Source organism: Sapajus apella, unplaced genomic scaffold, assembly GCF_009761245.1.
Source record: "Sapajus apella isolate SASKATOON/1434 unplaced genomic scaffold, GSC_monkey_1.0 scaffold10, whole genome shotgun sequence".
NCBI lineage: Eukaryota > Metazoa > Chordata > Mammalia > Primates > Cebidae > Sapajus > Sapajus apella.
In genome coordinates this window covers 29684665-29706550 of record NW_022436950.1, presented here as the reverse complement: position 1 = coordinate 29706550, position 21886 = coordinate 29684665, and the positions used below count along the sequence as shown (strand labels likewise).

Genomic DNA, 21886 nt, shown 5'->3' with positions numbered 1-21886 from the left:
AAAAAAAAAAAAAAAAAAAAATTTTGATAAACAGTACACGTATTTTTTAAATGTAGAAAATATGTCTTTTTCTAGATATACTACCCATTATTAATTTATGGTTTGATTATCTGGTAAAATATCAAATGCAAACTAATAACAAAATATATTCTCATATATTATATATAACACTGTATAGAACAATAATAACAAATTATATCGTATAGACTATAATAGACAATTCAAACTTAATATCGTATACACCAGGGTTTAATACTGTATCTGCCACCTACCAACTCAATTATCTTGAAACAATTACATGAACTTATTAAACCTGTTTCTTCAGACAGCTTTATAATGTGCATCATGTTTTGTGATGAGAATGAAATAATAAGTGGATGTAAACTATAGAGAGTTCCTGTCACATACATGCACAATATATGGTAGTAGTCATTGTTAGAAATATTATGCATGCAGTGAGCTACCCTCAGTCCTTTCTGATTAATATATTATCATGCGAATGAAGATTTTTCAGTAAAATTAGTAATTTGCTGAAGATTGCTTGAGTACATTTATTTTACCCATATTATCATTTAGAACTTAAACTTCACATTGTTTTCAGAGTTCCAAAATAACATATTTTTATAAAATACCTAGGCAAATATGTATTCTTCCTAAGTTGTAAAGTAGAAATACTTGTAAATATGTGAAATCCAGTAATCTGTATTAAAAGAAATTCATCTATCAGCACAGGAGGAAAAATAGCAAAATCAGTATCACTTTGCATAAATTAAAGAGTTGCAAGAACCCAATGTCCTTTTGTTTTCTCCAATCAGGATGGAGTAACCAAGAGCCCAGAAAAGCGCTCTTCTCTCCCAAGACCGTCCTCCATTCTTCCTCCTCGCCGAGGTGTCTCAGGAGACAGAGATGAGAATTCCTTCTCTCTCAACAGTTCTATCTCTTCTTCAGCACGACGGACCACCAGTAGGTTTATTTTGATTTGACTTCCTTTTTAAGCACTTTTTAAATCCTTTAAGTGGAATAGCACTTATATTTAAATTTGTAAAAATAAAACATGCATTAAGACTAGATTATATTTTCCCTAAGAATCAGACAATCCAGAATGTAGATGGCCACAAAATAGCTGTTTGAGTAAAAACAATAGATGGAGAAAATGATAACATATCACCCTATTATCTAAGACTGAGATAAAGTTATTTTCTAAGAATATGTTTTCTTTTTTGCTTCAAATTTATTGTAGAAAGAAAATTCTAAAGAACTAATCAATGTAGAAAACCAATAGTCAAGGATTTTAAAAATATATGTCTATAAGAGCTTAACACTTATTAGATTTCCAAGTTGTAAAATCTAACTATAAAGTCGACAATCAAAACCTAGGATCCTGCTCAACTTGTTAAGAATTCACATTCCAAATGAGCTATAAATATAGCATAGTCTATGTAATAGTTTCAAATTATCTTGATTGATGGCCCATTCATGAACTGATTGGCAATTATAACCGTTTATGTAATGCTCCAATCATTACACACTTATCTGTTGCATTGCGGCAAACTATCTAGTAAAGCATGGATGGAAATTACTTCCATAAGTATTTTTCTGTTGCAACCAAAATAGCTACCATTTTTGAGCACATATAGATGCCAAACTCTTAAGATACACTTTTCACTGTATTTAATTAGCAAAACTAATGAGAAGGTATTAATAATCTACTGAATTCAATCTACTGAAGACAAAACTGACCTTCTAGAGAGGGTAACTTGTCTAGTGCTGCACAGCTAGTAAGTGGTTGAATTTGGTTTTCGGCCCACTGATAACTTCACAACCTGAAGCCTTAATGTCTTTTCTACATTTTTGGAGGAAATAGTACTAGAGAACTGCTCTGTAGAATCATTTGGAGAAGAGTATCTGTGTCATTTAAAAACCATTTTAAAATGGTGGAAATTGCTACCACTATCACATTATAGTTGACTTCACCACTTATTTTCCACTTAAATATGACTATTGGCATTTAAACAGTGTTTTCACCTACAAGAAAAGTGTTTATTGTAATAAGAGTAATTGTGTCCAGTTGTTTCCTAGAGTATTAGCGTCCTTTGAAATAGGTGCTAAAAACACTGAAATCACAAGAACTCTTTTATCATAGCATAGCAAAAATAAATTATTGTAATGAATTAGCAGGGAGGGCATTTCAGATTTAGTACTCTCCAGGGAAAAAAATTTAAATATCTAGGGTTAAAATTGAACATCATTAATAACCCCAAGGCTAATGAGACAAGACAAAGATACCAAGTACCCAAAAGAACATCTTGAATTATGCTTGTGTTTGTTGCTATAAAAGCAAAATGGCACTTCTCCATAAATCCACTTCTTCAAACCACCGTGTTCTGCCTTTTAAAGTGTATCCATATATGAACTGATTCATTAAATGTTCTGCACCAATTCTATTTTGACTTTTTAAATTTACTGATGTTTACAAGTATTTTGCATTGTATTATTTGTTAACAAACATAACTGACACATTGATAATTTAAAAATATAGGGTCTGTTTTATCTCTACATACCAATAGCTGAAAGGCACAAAGATGACTGGAAGAGCAAGTACTCTGCTCACTTCTACTTGCCTACCATCCCCTTAGTGGTATACAAGAATATTCTAACATTTTGTGCAGCTATTTAAAAGATTTGAAGAAACAATGTTTCTTCTGCAGGAAGCTCATCCCACCAAGAGGAAGGAAAGTCATTGTCATTGACAAGATAAATAAGAGCACAGTTTAATCAAATAACTTGCATATAAATATCTTAAAAGTTGTTTTAGACCTTAGATTTAACCTCTTCAAGTTCAGAACAAGTAGGAAGCATTCAAATTTATTGTTTTGGTGACAAGAACATATTTATTATAATAAAAATTGATCATATGTTTTAAGCAGCAGTGTGAAGGCCTTAATATTTGTAGTTTACCCTTTTTCTCCAGATGTAATGCAAAACCTAGAGTATTGGTGTCCTTTGAAATATGTGCTAAGAACATATTTCTAAGGAAAAGGTCATAAGAAATATGAGATCACCTAATTCAATTGATCATAAATACAGGAAGTTCTTTCTGAGAAGTGGACATGTAGTCTTTGCCTAATATTTACATGATGTGAGCTCAGGAGAGCTTCTTATATACTTGTGACGTACGGACAATGTAAATCCACCCATCGCCATAGGTTCTATCTCCTGGAGAAACACAGAACAATTTTATTTCCTCTTTCAGTGAACAGTTTTTATGTATCAAATGATATTTCTTTGATGAAGCTTAAAGTGTTTCCTACAAGTATGGAAATGACTCCTTGGAAGTTTAGAAAAAATTATTTCATATAGTAAAAATTGTTATCCACATCCAGAATATTGCTTCAATTCAGTCTCCATAAAGCCAAAAAAACCCTCAGCACACTTTGATGAATTCTGAACACAATACATTTTATTTAAAAAATATGTTGTGCACCTACTGTATTAAGCTCACATGAAAGTCGCCAGGACTAGATATAATGGCAAAAAATACAGGGACGATCCCTCTCCCCAGAATATCTGAGCTATTCAAAACTGGTAAGGTAGTAGAGAAAACATTCAAGAAAGAAATAATGTTTCTGGAGAAATTTTTCGTACAGATATAGAGACAGACATCTACGTTAAAAACCTAGGCCAAAACAAACCAGGACATGGAAGTTACAAAATGCCAAGTTGGATGTGGTTGTGTCATCCTAGTCTTGAAATGTCATTCTTGTGAAAAGCAATAAAAATCACAGAACACATGCTAATTTCCCACTTTAGGCTTCTCATATCCCATTTCATATTATCAACTGAAGAGTCTAACTATCTTGTTTCCTGTGTTAGAAGACTGAAAAGACACAGGACACTTTCATTTGATATGTGAAAACTGTTCACTGAAAGAAGAAATAAAATTGTTGTGCGTTTCTCCAGGAGACAGAACCTATGGTGATGGGTGGGTTTACATTGTCCATAGGTCACAATATATAAGAAGCTCTCCTGAGCTCATACCTTGTAAATATTAGGCAAAGACTACATGTCCACTTCTCAGAAAGAACTTCTTATATTTATGATCAATTGCATTAGGTGACCTCTAAGATTCCTTTCACTTCAGTGGCTTTAAAATTGTTATTTATTTATCTCTACAAAATTTCAGAAGATTCATTGATTTTTTTACATAATCAATGTAAATCAGCAGTAAAAAATGAAAATTATCCTTTTTATATAAAATATGTTATAAATGAAATTTGCATGCTTAAAAATATAAATCCTCAGGGTCTAAATATATCTGGCTTAGACTTTAGTGACATCTGGGTAAATGAGCCTCAATATTCGTATTTCTTAGGATTAATAAGAGCTGCCCCTAGCAACTGTATTGTGCATGTTTGTTTGGTTATTGGTTGGTATCCACAAAAGTGCTTTGAAATTTATAAGGTGTTATATTCTTATTTCTATCATTCTTTCAGAAAAGTATTTGAAATGTCATTCAAAATACATTCAAAAGATGAAAGAAATATAGTATAGGAAAATGGGGGGTAGGCATAACAATAATATGAGGCTGAGCTCAACTTGAGGCAAAGAAATGCATCTCAGATCCTGTATAATTAGCAGGGTTTGGGATTTAACTCCAAATTGCAAAACTAGTGATGAAACAGAGGAGAAAACACAACCAGGTATGAGACTCACTGGGAACATATTGTTGGGACATCCCAAGTTTCTAAGGCAAGAAATAGACTTTTTGTTTATTTGCTTGAAGCACTGAGATAATTTTCCTTATGAAAAGAATACATGATAAAGGAGAGCAATGTCTGACAGTTTTCATAAGCACATTTACACCTCATAGTGTTCCTCAATATAAGGATATAATAATGAAATGCAGATCTTTCTATACGGACCAAAACTATGTGTCCTAAATACATGGTTCTATGTTGTATGTTTACCTGGATCCCAGAATGAATTTACTACATAGAAGAATGAATGATCTACATATCATTCAAGGAATCTTCAGTAAATATGGGTCTGCATACGACATTAAGTGTAAACTGTTTTCCAACTAAAGGCAGATCCATATACCTTAATAGTCACACAAGTAGAAAATAGTTTTTGACACATTAATGATGAAAATTAAGGAGAACAAATCAGAAAAAAATCAGGTTTTTTTTCTTTGTATTGATAGCAACAGGTCTTCAAAAGAATATCACTGGGTTATGTACCTGATTTCAGAAACAAGGCTCTCAGCTTCTTGAGCACTATAGTGATCATTACAATAACCATTTCTAAATACTTTAGAAATTATACATATTATGAGTTCTAACAATCTATGGGAAGAGGGAGGTTTTGAGAAGAATTTTCTGACTCTGGTTTGGTTTTGGTCTTGCTTGTTAATACAGGGTCAGAGCCAATTCGCAGAGCAGGAAAAAGTGGTACCTCAACACCCACTACCCCTGGGTCTACTGCCATCACTCCTGGCACCCCACCAAGTTATTCTTCACGCACACCAGGCACTCCTGGAACCCCTAGCTATCCCAGGACCCCTCATACACCAGGAACCCCCAAGTCTGCCATCTTGGTGCCGAGTGAGAAGAAGGTCGCCATCATACGTACTCCTCCAAAATCTCCCGCGACTCCCAAGCAGCTTCGGCTTATTAACCAACCACTGCCAGACCTGAAGAATGTCAAATCCAAAATTGGATCAACAGACAACATCAAATACCAGCCTAAAGGGGGGCAGGTAAGAATTGCATGAACACATATTTGCTGCCAGAAATAATTATTGCATTGCCTTCTTCATATTGAAAGCTAACAGGGAAGCAGAGGTGTTAAAGAGCTACTGGTTACAATTTATTGCTAAGTATTTGGACTTTAGGAAGATATCCTCTGAAATATAATGAAAATCACATGACATGCCCATTTCTTCCATTTATTATTGGGTAAAAATTGGTTTAAACATATAGAAGAAACTTTTATTGATTGACTTTTTTTCCTGAATGTATCTCTATTGCTTTGTGGCTTTTAACTTGAGATTAAAGTTATATTTCTGATATAAAATTGAATTATCTATTTTACATTCTGACCATGAGCTCATTTGGCTATCTTTTAGTGATTCCAATTTTGTCTCCTTCTTTCTTCCCCAAGGATTTCCTATGATATTTTCTTCTATTTTCTCATGTTCACTCCAAAATAAGGATGTTTCACCATTTCATTTCTGGCTACTACTGCCTAAATGTTGCAAAGGGCAGGTATTTGTGTTGATAATAAAAGACACATGATTCTGATGAATAAAATTGTAGACTTTGAACTTCTACTCAAGATTATATTAAGTACAGTTATTAGTAATGCTTACTTACTAACTCTTCAGCTCCCCAGAGGAAACATTCATGTCTTTTCAAACCAGGGGGCTTTGAGTTCTGTCTTGACCTGAACCTTGCTTATACAATATGTGTTTGGACAAAGCAATTAGCCTGGAAGGAAAACAAATATTATTTTATGTTTATCTCATAATATTGACCTATTCAGGATAGTTTAACTTTTGTCATTGAAGAGATGTAAAACAATATCCTTTTTTGAAAGAAAGAAGGACAAAAACAGTAACTTTGTACGTAAACTTATAATGCCAATGCTCTTTCATTATTCCAAGAAAGCCTTTTCTTTTTAAGATCAATATTTTTTTCTGCCACTCTTTTTCTTGTCTCTTGTATTTTGTGCCACTGCTTTCTGGTATCCCTCCTTCATGCCAAAGAAAATCTATTTTCAGGCAAGTTTAGAAGAAAGACCTTGCCAAAATGTAAAGCTCTCAGGCACTCCTACTCACCAATGTAGCAAAAATTCATTGTTGCTCTTTCATTTAGCAACAAACTTCTTTGCTGTCTGGTTATGGCTCTGTTCAGGAGAGCCCAAAGAGTTAAGAAAAATCAACCAGTGGGGCAGGAGAGGAGAGGTCAACATGCCCTTTCAAAACAATGATAACATTCTGTAATGATATAGTCATAGAATGATACTTTTTCATAGACATATGCCATGAAAACTAGAAGTGACAAGAAACATTTTTAAGCCAAAAAGTAGGATTATAAGCCTATAATTCCTAGAAAACTCAAACTATTCTTGCATTCATCAAAGTTTTGCCCATTCAAGAGAAGGAAATATTTGGAGCTTTTTGGAAATATTCAAATGTTGCATTATTTTTATACATAAATAATTTAAAAGAGTAAGGTGAATAATCAGTTTAGTACCATTTGGAAATTTCTGCATTTTAGCCTTGGATAAGCTATCCTCTAAAATAGAGTAATTATTATATATATTTAAAATCAGTTCTTTTAAAGTAAATATTCCCATGTCCTGTTATTCTCCTTAACTAGATGTGTGGTTTACTTACTTATATTCTGGAAATTATTGATACTTAATTTGTTTCCTCTTAGAATCACAAGGCAATATAAATTATTTCTAAAATATTTTATTAAAACTAAAAAAGTAATTTAAAAAGTATTCTTATAAGTTGACACAGACATTTTATAATATATTATTTTCTTCAAAGGACTCCTTAGGATAAAGAGGCAAAAAGAATGGTTTTAACCTCAGCTTTGCAGGAACCTCTAAGATTAAATCAATCCAGAAATGTGAAGATGTCTATTTTCTTTTTCTGATTCTTTATCATATCTGGTTTTGAGTATTTTTATGTCTTATTGTAATTGACTTCTACTATATTTGATAATTCATAAAATTGAAACGAAATATCTTACACCTTTGAGCTGCACTAAAACTTCCCTAGAGATTATGGTGGCTAAGGACTAGTAAATACATGTGACACAAAAATTACAGAAAGAGAAAAAAATGCTTCAAAATCACAGTGTCACTTGAAGCAAATCTGTTTTTCATCAGGCAAGTGTTAACCTGCTACAAAATTATCCTAGTTCAGAAATGATGACTTTAGAAAAATCCACAACAGTGATGTTATGAGGTGACATTTTTACAGAAGTAGGAGGTATTTCCTCACTAAGATGAGAAACAGATGAAAGATATTTGCCTTCTATTTTGTGATAGATGGTATAAATTCACTTAAATGAAAGGGTAAAATGAATTGGGAAATAATAGCACATTGCAATTGAACTGTCTTTGTAGGAAAAACATATCATTCAACATTTCAGCACTATCTCCTTAAAAGCCTTCTTACAGTGTATAATCTCAGATACAGGGAGTGAGGAAAGGTTTTTTTCCATACATATAAAACTGGAGATTTTATAGAATGACTGAAGGAAAAGCATTTTAGGGCTTCTTAGAAATTATCAAGATGTTGGAGACCTTTATTAGATGATTGAGCATCTATACATGCACAGTGCTGAAGAAATTGAAGCCACTAGCACATTGTTCTCAAGTGTAAATTGATTTTCCTAAGGCATTTGAATGGACAGTGGCCACCCAGAATCATTAAAAAAGACAGAACAAGAGCTATACTTTCTTCAGGGGCCAGGTTTTGTAATAGTGATATATGGTCTCTAGGAAATGAGAAAAAATATTCATGCAATTCTTATTAATGAAGATAGGAGTAAATTTGAAGATGTAACTTTAATTCCTCTGCACAAGTTCTGTTGTGGTAATATTTGAAGCAATTAGGTTATATAAAAATGATTTAATTATGAAAACTTCATTATTATGGTTTTAAATTTTGTGCAATTTCTAAGAATTGGCTCTAAGAGTTGGGAGAGGAAATCTGTAATAAAGATATATGCATCTTAGGAACTCAACAGCTTCCCAAATTATTGACCTCCGGTTTGAACATTTATCGCTCTTTTATATGTATAGGTTTTGTGCTTATAGCTGTTATCTCTTCTGTTAAGGTCCAATTTCTGTTGGCAGAGGGTCTCAGCTTAGTGAGGCAGATCAATGCCTAATGGAATAGATAAGCTAGCTGAAGATATGAGGAGCTTTACAGAAAGCAATAAAGCTAATCTTTTGAGCTAAAACAAATTAATTCTATTGGAAAGAATATGGGCAATCATGGATTCAATGTAGATAATGAGCTTGATTGATTTAACTCAAGACTTAGGGAAGACTATCTTATTAAGTGTATTAATTTGAAACTACTCTATGTAGTTAGCTCGCCAGTCTATGTTAAATCTAAGTATTAGAATAAATAATGTCAACTTGTGAAGAACACAGCTGGTTGAGTTAAACAAAAGTAGGAAAACAACCAATTTCTCTAAACATGTGGCGTAAAAAAATTTAGGCAACAACTCAAGGAATAGTGCTTTTTACCTTTTCTATCTAATCAGGTTTTTAAATTGTTACTTTGATTTATGTGGAATGCTCCTACATGTTTTAACAGATATCTTGATTTTCTCCATTGGCCTTATGATGATGAGTATAAAAAGCACAAGTTGGCCAGGCGCAGTGGCTCACACCTGTAATCCCAGCATTCTGAGGGACCGAGGCAGGTGGATCACCTGAGGTCAGGCGTTCAAGACCGACCTGGCCAACATGGTGAAACCCTGTCTCTACTAAAAATGCAAAAAAATTAGGTGGGCGTGTTGATGGGCACCTGTAATCCCAGCTACTTGGGAGGCTAAGGCATGAGAATCGCTTGAATCTGGGAAGCGGAGGTTGCAGTGAGCCAAGACTGTGCCACTGTACTCTAGCCTGGGCAACAAGAATGAAAGTCTGTCTCAAAAACTATAAATAAATAAAATTTTTTAAAAAAGCACAAATTGCATGCCCTTGTAATAACTGAAAGTTAGTAAAGAAGTGATTTCACAGACGTTGTTTTCGTGTACTGCTCATTGGATAGGGTAGTTAATTAGGGCATTCTCTGCAAGGCTCTGTCTGTAGATCTGATTGACTGCCTCTGAATTATATGCTTTTGCTCCATTAATGGCTATAGTCAGTCATTTTCAGGTTAGCTTCTGAACTTTTATAATATTTTCATAAAACAATTTAATGCAAATATGTTATATTGATATACTATTAAAATACATGTTATATTAATATAGTACATTAAATTTGGAAAGTTATGTTGCATTGTTATCACATTTTTTGTTTTCCCCTATAATTGACAGGTTATTTTAAAAATAATTCTAAAGTAAGATTTTAAAACAGAAGCTAGTCCACTAACTTTTTAATTTCTATGGATAATATAAAGAATAAATTATGAAATATTAATTGTAGTATCAATCTTGGCATCTTAAAAATAACATGGGGAGTTGTCTCTTATTTCTTTGATAATTCCAGAAATACAAAGATTTACTTTCATTTACTTGACCATTGATTCAATAAACATTTATTGAGCACCTACTATATACCCTGCTATGTTCTATATACTGGAATATAACAATGAACAAAACAGACACCGATTTCTTAAATTCTAGCCATCATGGAATTTATTTTCTAGGAGGAAATGCAAGCAAAAAGAAGTGATATAAGAAAAATATGTAAAAGAATACTAAATGTGAAGGAGAAAAATAAAGATAAGAAAGAGGCTCAGGATATGTTGAGAGGAAATTTCATTTCTTATAGAAGGGCTAGGAAAGGCCTGAGAAGGTGATATTTGAATGGAAGCCCCAAGGAAGTAAAAGAGTAAGCCATATGGATAACTAGGGAAATGAGCATTTCAGGCAAAGGGAACAACACATGCCAAGACTCTGAGGTAGAAGCAGGCCTAGCATGTTCTAGGAACAGCAAGGACATCAGTGTGACTGATGCCACATACACCTTTGAGTGTAGAAAGTTTATGCTATTATTACATTATTATTTTTAGTATTATTACATCTATTCAAATAACAGGACTTTCATATTGCTAAACCAAAAATCTAAGAGTCATCTTTTTCTCTCACTTCCCCTCATCCTATATCCCAACAATCTTTAAGTGCTAATGATTTTGTGCCCTGAGTAGCTCTTAAATCTGTCCATTTTACTCAGTCTACTCTGCACTACCTTAGCGCAGGATACATGATCTCTTGTTGATATTGCCACAGTGGTTAATTTTTGGTTTCCCTGCATCTGTTTCTTTGCTCTATCTGATATACTTTCATACTGTAGCCAAATACAAAGATTAACCTTTATTTACTTGACCATTGATTCAATAAATATTTATTGAGCACCTACTATATACCCTGCTATGTTCTGTATACTGGAATATAACAGTGAGCCACATTTTTCACTAAATATTCCATTGTATAATTAGTTATTTAATGTCTATCTTGTTTCACTTACTAAACCATAAGCTCCATGAAGTCAGAGATGAGGTCCATCTTGTTCATAATGTCCCATACATAATAGGTGCTCAATACATACTTATTCAATGAAAATTGAATGAATGTATTCTATCATATTCATGGAGAGATACATTCTTTTAGTGACACTGTTGAATGATTATGAATGTTTTATATCATGACAATTATTATCCAAAGAAATTGTCCATGTTTGTCTAAAACAAGCTTGTCCAACCCGTGGCCTTGGAGACCACATGTGGTGCAGGATGGCTTTGAATGTGGCCCAAGTTCATAAACTTTTAAAAAACATGTTGAGATTTCTGTGATTTTTTTTAGCTCATAAATGATCATTAGTATTAGTGTATTTTATGTGTGGCTCAAGACAATTCTTTGTCTTCCAGTGTGGTCCAGGGAAGCCAGAAGATTGGACACCCCTGGTCTAAAAGAATATTGAACTAGGATTTAAGAGCTGGGTTAGTGGTCCAGCTCTTCTACAAAAGTATTGCATGACCTTAAGTACTGATTTTTCTGGTCCTTATTTGTGTACCGGAAGCAACAAAATCATGCTTATTTTTGTATACAGCACCATTTCATTTAAATAAACTCTCAAGTCATTTAAGCTCTCACATGCATGGTACTACTTGGAGCATGATAGTAGTTATGCATTACAGCTCATCAAGAAACATTCATTTAGGTATTCTATTAGATTCCATGTGTGTTTGTGCCACAAAGGGCAAGCTGAAATTGAGTAAAAGAACAGTGTTTCTGAAATAGAAGACAGGTGTAATGAGGGAAGAAGGAGCAATAGAGAGGGAGGAAAGAGGGTATACAATTAGTGAAATGTAGAGTGGAATCTTTATATAGTATTATAAACTTTTAGGCATTATCTGTATTAGTCTGTTCTCACATTGCTATAAAGAGCTACCCAAGACTGGGTAATTTATGAAGAAAAGAGGTTTAATTGACTCACAGTTCCACAGGCTTAACAGGAAGCATAACTGAGAGGCCTCAGGAAACTTAAAATTATGGCAGAATACATATTTTCACTCTCTCTCTCTCCTGCCACCATGTGAAGAAGGTGCTTGCTTTAAGGAAAAGTAGATTCATACACTTTCAAATCATCAGATCTCATGAGAACTCACTCACTGTCATGAGAACAGCAAAGGGGAAATCCGTCCCCATGATCCAGTCATCTCCCACAAAGTCCCTCCTCCAATTCAACATGAGATTTGGGTGGGGACATAAATCCAAGCGAAATCATTATTCTCAGATCATTTTCAGGCCTTTTAAATGCTAATTACATAGTTTACTTTCAATTTTATATTTAAGAAAATGGAATGATTCTGGAAGCAACTAATAAATTACAGTGAAATGGGATTTTCCCTCATTATATAAAATGATAATGGTTACCACTGTGAAGGTCTATTGGGTGCTATTAACATGTAACCATGTTTATAACGTATATCATGAAGAGAGAAAGATTGCAATGAGCATTTTTCTCCTTTACATATTTATTCTTTCATCAAACATTTACTAAGATTGCTGGGCACTACATGACAAAAGGGGAATGGGAGACCATGAGGCGTGGTCACTGCAATCTAGGCAAAAAGGAGGTTTTTTGTTTTATTTTGTTTCTTGTCCTCCTCTAATGTCTTCCCCTTATTTAATTTTAAGTTCTTTCCAAGCCATTTCTTCCCGTCTCCTTAGAGCTACAATAAGGGCGAAAGAAAAGCAATAATAACATCCTCTATGAACTTTTAAAAATACTGTTGGTCAACCCAGCATGAAGAAACTTATTACAAGACTTTTGTTTGTTTTGTTTTGTTTTTTGGTATCAAAGTCATCATTAAATCAGAATGAAAAGCTCCTTAAGATCAGGACTCTGTCTTTATGCAATTGAATTTTATAACTGTAATTCAAATGTCTTTTGTGGAGTAATGAAAAGTTTTGGAGCTAGGTTCAGTAAATATTAATTTTAAAAAATTATGAAAAAATTACCACTCTGGTTTTGCAAAGTTAAGGACTGTGGAGCCTTTTTATCTACTGTTCATTCACAAGCCAAACAGAGACATAGGGACTAATGAGGTTATTTTCAGATCACTGAGCAGACTATTTAAAAGTTACTGTGTTCACTGACTTAGTCCACTACTCCGTAGAATTTCTTAAATATTTAAACAAGAAAATAATTTAATATCAAAAAAGTATACAAATTGGGAAAAGTTCATTAGCTGTTCATTTCCATGAATCACAATGACTGTTGTACTCATAATGTTTCTTCCAGCGCCCATTGAGAGACCATTTATAAATACTTAACAGTGGCTCTAGTGACTAAACTCATTAATGTCTGTTCGACTAAAACATTCTTTCAAAATTCTTCAGCGTTATCTATTTATCCCAAAGTTTTTCAGTGTGGATCTACTTTCTGTGCCATGTGACATAGCTTGCATAGAAAATTGGTCCCTCTAACTTTTCTTTCAAAGTTTTGTGGAATTGTGCATTTTGACATAATGGTTATTTCTCCCGAAATGTGTATTTGAATATACTTATGTTTATATTTTATATAAAAATTTTAAAGAAATTATTGTTCAATGTAGACAAGGTTGATTAAAATTATGATTATGATGTTTGCATATATTTTAACCAGAGTGCAAAGTTTTTAATAGATGAATCTTTGAAGAACATCATGTGTGCCAGAGAACTTTCAACCTTCAGGAATATCTGATGTAATCATATTCTCTTTTAGTATGGGATACCTCAGGATTATACAGAGGCTAGTTTTCACTAAAATGAATATTATGAAATAAAAAATACTTTGAAAGAGGGAGAAAGTGTTTTCATAATGCAAGAACAAAGGAGGGCTTAATTTTATGCCATCCTAGGAAACAAGGAAAACCCAAAGGAGAAACTTAATCCTCTGCAAGGTTAAAGGGAAGTCATTTGAGTGTCACTGTTCACTCCCCTTTCACAGAAGCATTCTTTCTGAGACAACTCAGATGGAGGAAGAGAGAAATGGTGTTTCAACCTAGGTTGATACCTAAAGGATGCTTGAGGGAATCTAGACAAATCCCAATTTTTGACTCCTAGTCACCCTCCACATCTCACCACCTTGAGCTGACATATGGGTCTTTTGATAAAGAAAGCAGTGTCAGAGAGTGTCAATTAAAAACAAAATCAAAGTCTCATTGCTCAAGAAATTCAAGTTGACAGTGGGATGAATGCCTCCGACTTACAAATTGTTGTACTAAAAACTGTATGTTAATGATGTATTTTCTTTCATTTTACATGTTTCATATTTCTAATTGACTAGTAAGAGAGATTTTTTTTCTTGTCTGCAGGCAAATCCTACATTTTCTCTTTTAATCCTTTTTTAGAGCAACCCTATTTTAGGGGAAAAGATGTTAATTTATTGAAAGGAACAATTAAATATATGCAGAGAGAGAGAGTAGAGTGGTAGGTCTCTTCAATTAAACCAACACGATGAAAGCCAACTAAAGTCACCCAAGGAATATCCAGAAAGAAATTACAATATTCTTCTCTATCATAGTGGAAGAATAGAAAAATTAGTCAAAATTAAAGAAATTCTGATGAATTTTTCAATTTTATTAACCTACGCTTATACAACTCTCCATGATATATGACCCTTATGTGAATGGAAAGCCAACTATTTCTGCAAACAAGTCACCAACGTTTGCATAAAATTCATGAGACTAAAATCCTTTTTGCAAGCTTCCACTGGAGGTATTCATTGCACCAAACCTTGAAGACTAATCTGTTACAGACTCAACTTGGAATGAGGGCACCCTAGGGAGAGATAATAACACAGAACACAGGGATGAACTTGAAATGTAAACATAGTCCTTAAAGTATAGAATGTAGCAGAGTCTGGCCAAAATGTAAAGTAACAGAGAAGTCTGAAGAATCAGAATTGCTGAGACCCCTGGCTGCCTCACTAAGAAGTTTTGATGTATTTAATATTTAATAAGAAATAGGGCGCTGGGTGGATTTTGAATAGGGAGAGCTATAGGAAGATGATCCAGGTGATTAATATATAGTTTTCACTTCCACTGTGATAGAAACAAATATTGTCACACTCTTTCAAATTACCCTACTTTGTATTAATAGTGCAAGTAAAAATTTTCTTGAAATAAATTGGCGGATATTAAAATCTGATTTAGAAAGAATTTTGAGCAATTGTTATTCAGACTTTTTTCCTTCATATCATCAGCACAGAAATTAGTTTATTTGTTAAACAAAATTTCATTATTTTTTCCTAGACAATCTCTAAGATGTTAAAATAATTTTCCCTTGACATAGGTTTTTAGGAAAACAAACGTTTTTCTAAAACTGAAAATCCCTTCCCAAAGAAATAAATATTTATTCTGATTCATCCGTAGAACCCAGAGTTAAAACTGTAACTCTTCTATATTTTTTTAAAGCTGCTCTGGAATATGGTCTTCTCCTTTATAGCAGCCATATATTTTTCTATTTTATGAAATGGGTTCTGAGGACTGCTATTATTTGTGGAACGAACTCTAAGATGCTATTTGCAATCGACCCTAGAGATCTTTGGTGTGAAGTACTTTTGCTACAGCATAAATATGAGTCACATGGCATAGGCAAACATTCAGGTACAAGCTGCCAAGCTAGAGTGTAACTCTCCATAAGCACGAAATGTTTACTGTCCAAAGAGGTTTATGCTTCTCTCTACCCTACCATTAAGCACCATAGAAAACGAAGATCTAGAGGGGTCAGTTTATTTATTCTGTCATAATTCACCTCATTTTAGACAAAAAAATTATACTTAGAAGCTATTGCAATATGGAAATATGTAAAGAAAGCTAGTAATGCATGCAAAAGGATAGGATAGCTTCGTATTACAAGTTGGACAGACATAGGTTGAGAGAGTCTACCTGCAAGAGAGTCAAGCAGGTTTTTTTCTATAGAAAATCTGTGTAAAATCAACAGAAGTCATCTTTTAAGTTGTAGGACTGTAAGATTCTAAATAATCTCTCAATATTGCTGGCAGTATGATCATTTAGGACTGAATCATTTGTTTTGGAAATCATAAAAATTGTCAAACAGTTGATTAAATGTTAATGTCAAACAGATTTATGCAACTGAATTTAGGATTTCCATTTTTGTAACAAGTGAATCAGATTTCATGTTTGGCTTGTGATTACTTGGCAATGAGTCACTAGATTGGTACTCCAATGATCTCTAAATTTTTAAACATAGTATGAAATCCTGTACATTCTCTGGGATGAGTAAAATAGCTCACATCAAGTGTATGTCATTGCCAAAATAATTAGATACTTATTGAGAATCCTTTAAACTATTATTATTAGAAACAATTAGTCAAAATTATTTGCTTTCTCCCATCCAAATACTAACCAAGCCCAACCCTGCTTAAATTCCAAGATTAAATGGGAATGGGCACATTTATGGTGATATAGCCATAAGTAAAATCATTTGTCTTCAGAAAATAATTTCTCTATGAAGTTTTACATGTAATGGTCTTATTGGTTTAAAACTATCTCCATCTTATATAAAATATTTATAGCGCAACTACATGTGTTGTTATAGACTCTGTAAATATCTTCAACCCTGTTTAAGTTGCAATTTTTATTTTGCCCTAAAGAGTAACCCAATCATTCCATTTTCTGAATCCAAATTTTGACAAGAGGCTCTCCCCTTGGGTTGCTGATGAGAGTTGTCAATGATATTTCCCTGCAAGGGACAAGCTATCTTGTCAATGTTAGGCAGGCACTGTGAAATAAGCTTTGCCTAGTTAAAAGCAGTCAAGATTCAATGTCTTTTTGAATTTTTTATTCTTTTTTAGAAATACCAAAAGCTATGTTGATATTCTTGTAGATGGCTGTGTGTCTACAGTAAATTTATGTAGATGTTTTAAATAAGAAGATAAACTGTCCCCTAAAGCATTGAAAATGTGATTTTTTTTTCTTTATTCCAGAGATAGGGAGGAGAATAGAGTAGAAGTAGCCAAAGTAAAAGAAAATGAACAAATAACAGTAACCACAATAAGAAAAATAAAGCTTTCTTTCAATGCTTACATTGCTTATCTGTCCTCCAAAAGATGCAAGGTTCAAAAGACATGTGAAAGAAGTCATGAAAGCTGTAACATTGTACATGAAACCAGAGTAACATCCCTTCAGATATGGATCTGCTGTTGTCTTCAAGATGAATGTTTGACTTCCCCAAAATAGAAATAAAACACCTAACCTCAAATCTGCTGGCCTCAGTCAAGGCCTGACCTATGTCTGTATGACCTAGTTACAAGTCAGCTAACCAATGGGCATTGGTTTTCTTGCCTCTAAAAATGGGAATAATGCTTCCACACGATCATCCATGGAAAATGGCTCCTCTTGAGCAGTTGCCAGAAAGAGGCCTTTAGGGGGCCACTGAGCCAAATCTGCAAGGGAATTGTGAAGCCCCAAATTTCTTTGTTGCCCCTCCTGGGCAACCAGGGATTCTTATGCTAGATGGATGAGAACTCTTATGTAAAGCATTCAGCCACACCGTGTGTGAGCCCCATTTGTGCTATGTGGACCAACAGAACAGTCAAGCATACAAGGTGATTAATAATTGTGATGGCTGATTCTGATGGGACAAGGGAATGGCATATCCTCTGGGGTCTTGTGCTGAACAAGGTTTAGCATTAACTACTGTTCACCCTCACGTAGAGTGAGCCTGAGTCCCAGTGTTGCTGACAACATCACAAATGCTTCAAGTATTATTTTTCAATCCGTCCAACTGTTGCCAAATCACATCTAAGTACAGCGGGATTTCTAAGGCTCTCTTCCATTTGACCCTTGCGGGTGCAAAGGATCAGGGGCTTAGATTTACATGACAGAACTGCACTTCAGTTCCAGTGTTAGATTTTCTCTTAAATGAGTGTGTAGGTGGAAGGAAATCTAAAGCCTCTTTGATGCTACCCATTCTGGTTCCCTTTATTGAGCATCTTGATAGAAAAATGCACAGTGAAGTTACCTCCAATTCCTTTTAGGTTAGGATTTTAAACAAGAAGATCGATTTTAGCAAAGTTCAGTCCAGATGTGGTTCCAAGGATAACATCAAACATTCGGCTGGGGGCGGAAATGTAAGTAGAAGCGCCTATTAGAAAGCTGTCCTGATTGCGTGGAGCCACCTGCACAGCCAGCACCCTGCCTTCTTTCCCACCTCTTTCCAACACGTTGCTCCTTTCTCACTGCTGTTCACTCCTTTCTCACTCCTGTCTCCCTGGTATGATAGCTTGTAGCCTTGCATTTTCGGTGATGGACTTCCTATCCTTCTCTGTAAGATCATCAGGGAATTTCTTGCTTTGATTTGGGAAAGAAAACCTCGATGGAGTGCACCCTGGTTTTCTGGAGAATGGCAAACCCACTTCACTTGCCAACTTCGTTGCTGGCCTTTTTGTCTTCAGTGTATTTTCTCACATTGTTTCTACTCCACTGCAAAAGTCAGCTGGGCACATACTTTTCTAGCTCCATTTAAATTACCCATGAGGCAAAGACTGATATACTTGTAAATGCCCGAAGTATGTAATGTCAATCTTCAGTAGTTCATTATTCATGAAAGTAAGGATATCATTTCGAATAATACAAAACTGGTGAAGCATGGTTCATCTACAATTCAGAGTGAAAGGATTCAAGTCCCAGTATGCACTTTAGTTTGATGGGATTTTTTTTCCTGTCTCTTTCATTGAGTGTAAATAATATCCTGTGAGAGGAAGGGAAAGATGATTTCATGTTTTTTAAGTATGGTTGAGGCAGAGGTGAAATGGTCAAACTCAAGCTGAAGGTTCTTTATAAAATAAGAATTTTTTTTTTTTTTTTTTGTGACGGAGTTTCGCACTTGTTACCCAGGCTGGAGTGCAATGGCGCAATCTTGGCTCACCACAACCTCCACCTCCTGGGTTCAGGCAATTCTCCTGCCTCAGCCTCCTGAGTAGCTGGGATTACAGGCACGTGTCACCATGCCCAGCTAATTTTTTGTGTGCTTTTAGTAGAGATGGGGTTTCACCATGTTGACCAAGATGGTCTCGATCTCTTGACCTCATTATCCACCCACCTCGGCCTCCCAAAGTGCTGGGATTACAGGCGTGAGCCACCGCGCCCGGCCCAATAAGTGTAATTTTTAAAAGGTGATCAGGCTAACTATATTCTACAGATCCTATCACTTTTACATTTCAGTTTCTGATCATCTGTGACTCAAGTAACTTACAGGGTGTCAAGTCTAGAATCCCCACCTGTCTGGTAACTCTTGGCTACTTGCTCCCCAACTGTGCAGAAGTAGAATTAAGCAGTGAAGAGAGAAAGAGAGAGAGAGAGAGAGACAGAGAGACAGAGAGAGAGAGAGAGAGACCAGCAAGTGCCTTCTACAAGCAGCTGTTGCCTGATAATCATAGCTTCACTGAGCATAAAACTGTCACTGTTATTGAAAGTCCATAGCAATTGTTGCTGGGCACCTTCAGGTATGCTAGGCTAAGCCCCGGGGTTAATCTTTACACTTATGTGGTTGCCACTCTTCCCTATTCCCCAAACTGTAAGTGCACACCATATGGTACTCTCATAAAAGCAGCCCCAGTCCTGGTAATTACCTTGAGGGTATCAGAGGATGGACCCAGCTATCCTTTACACAGGTGCTGCTGGACAAAACACCTAAGTGGAAAAGGATAAACTAGGATAACTAAAGATCTTAAAGTCAGTAGAGGAGTTTTATCTCCCAAAACAATAGTCTTAAATTTTCCTCTAAGAAAGAATTACTTGTTCAAAAAATGCAGATATCCTGGCCTGGTCCCCATGATCTCTAATTCAGTAAATTTTCCTCTAGGAAAGAATCACTTGTTTAAATATGCAGATTTCCTGGCCCTGTCCTCATGATGTCTGATTCAGTAATTCCCAAGTAGTCTCATGCAGATGACAATGGACCAAACTTGGAGATACACTGCTTCAAATATTGGGAGAGGAAATATTTTCAGTAAAACACACAGAAGAAAAAACATATTGCTATCATTTTATAATTTGGTATGAAAGAAAAACTTCTTCTAGATATGACAGTGTAATAACAATTTAGGAAAGCACATTCAAAACTTCTTGTTGTATCTTAAAACATCGTTGGTCTTCTTGTAACTATGAGCAGCACTGGTCATTTTTATGTAAAAATCACTTTATAAAGAATAATGCATCACTTCTCTTGGCTCTTTGCTTATGGAAAGGTTTAACACAGTGTTGCTTAGTTCTCTGAGTGGAAGCTTGCCTTATTAATATGTTTTTATCCTCCTGTGTCATAATCTGCTTTCAACTAATAAGATCTTCTATTCTAGGGTTTTCTTTCGCTTGGGTTCTTCTTTCCAATCCAAACATGTGGGAGAATATATGGAAAATTACGCCTTCCTGTGTTTGTGTGTACTTCAATTTGGTTTTCTAGCTATGTTGTTGCATGTTGTGAGTTTGGGTATGTTTCTAGATTTTATGTGGGGGCTTAGGTTTTTGTCCATGTTTGAACTATTTTAAGCATGTTTTATGTGGTTCACACAGGTACAAATTGTTACCAAGAAAATAGACCTAAGTCATGTGACATCTAAATGTGGCTCTCTGAAGAACATCCGCCACAGGCCAGGTAAATAAATAATTTTTAGTAGTGTGAGAAATATTTAATTGGAATCAAGAAATGGACCGGAAAACTTTGTTGTTGTTGCAAAATACCTAATTGGAAGGATTTTTTAAAATCTGGATACTTCACATTTTTATTAATAGAAAGTAAAACTGAAAATTTCAAGGCATCTTCATTGGGGACAAGTGAACCCAATTACCATGAATAAGACACATTTTAATTAAAAATTAAAATTAAAAATTAAAATGTACATAAGATGCATTTTCTTTATGTATTCAACATGCTTATTGGAGCTCCTTTGACATATGTAGTCTATAAAGTACACTAGATCATGTATTCGTGTATAATATTGAATGGAGGTAGCATTTCCAAAGATTTTTTCATAAAATTGATTTCCTACATTATGTAAAATAAGGATTGTGTTGTGCAAAGCTGAAGAAATGTATTTTATCTGGTGAATTTCTCAGATCCTTTATTAGGTCAGTCAACACCATGAATCCCCAGCAGAATGCAATTTTTCCTCAACTTATTTGGCCATGAACCCCTTTTGGTTTTTCAGAATAGTTCATAGGACTAGTGCTCTAAAGTATAATTTATATTCATACTTACTGGAGATTTTCTCCCTTTAAAGTGTGAATCTAACATATTAGGAGCTATTTTTCTGAATATCATGTATTACATGTTTTTGTTAAATTCTGCCTCCATAGAGATGGGCATGTTGGTTCATACCCATAATCCAAGCACTTTGGGAATCCAAGGCAGGAGGATTGCTTAAGGCCAGGGGTTTGAGACAGACTGGGATACATAAGGAAACCCTGTCTCTTTAAAAAAAAAATGGAAAACAAAAATAAGCCAGATATGGTGGTGCATGCTTGTAGTCGTACCCACTTGGGAGGCTGAGGCAGGAGGATCACTTAGTTTCAGGAGTTCGAGGCTGCAGTGAGTTATGATCACACCACTGCACTCCAGCCTGGGCAACAGAGCAAGACTCTGTCTCAAAGGAAAAAACTCTACCTCCATAGATATGT

General features: G+C 34.7%; 1 protein-coding gene across 40 annotated transcripts in view; it reads left to right on the top strand.

The window, feature by feature from the left end:
- The window catches only part of MAP2 (microtubule associated protein 2), a 302193-nt gene that overhangs the window by 272975 nt on the left and 7332 nt on the right, over window positions 1–21886 (top strand). For 21 of the 40 annotated variants that reach the window (XM_032278413.1, XM_032278412.1, XM_032278389.1 and 18 more), the window contains 3 exons: window positions 816–963; window positions 5418–5758; window positions 20783–20864. In XM_032278413.1, the coding sequence (XP_032134304.1) occupies window positions 816–963; window positions 5418–5758; window positions 20783–20864 (571 nt within the window). Of the gene's footprint in view, window positions 1–815; window positions 964–5417; window positions 5759–18249; window positions 18343–20782; window positions 20865–21886 lie in introns of all 40 variants that reach the window. The other 19 variants (XM_032278374.1, XM_032278390.1, XM_032278375.1 and 16 more) reach the window with 1 other exon arrangement.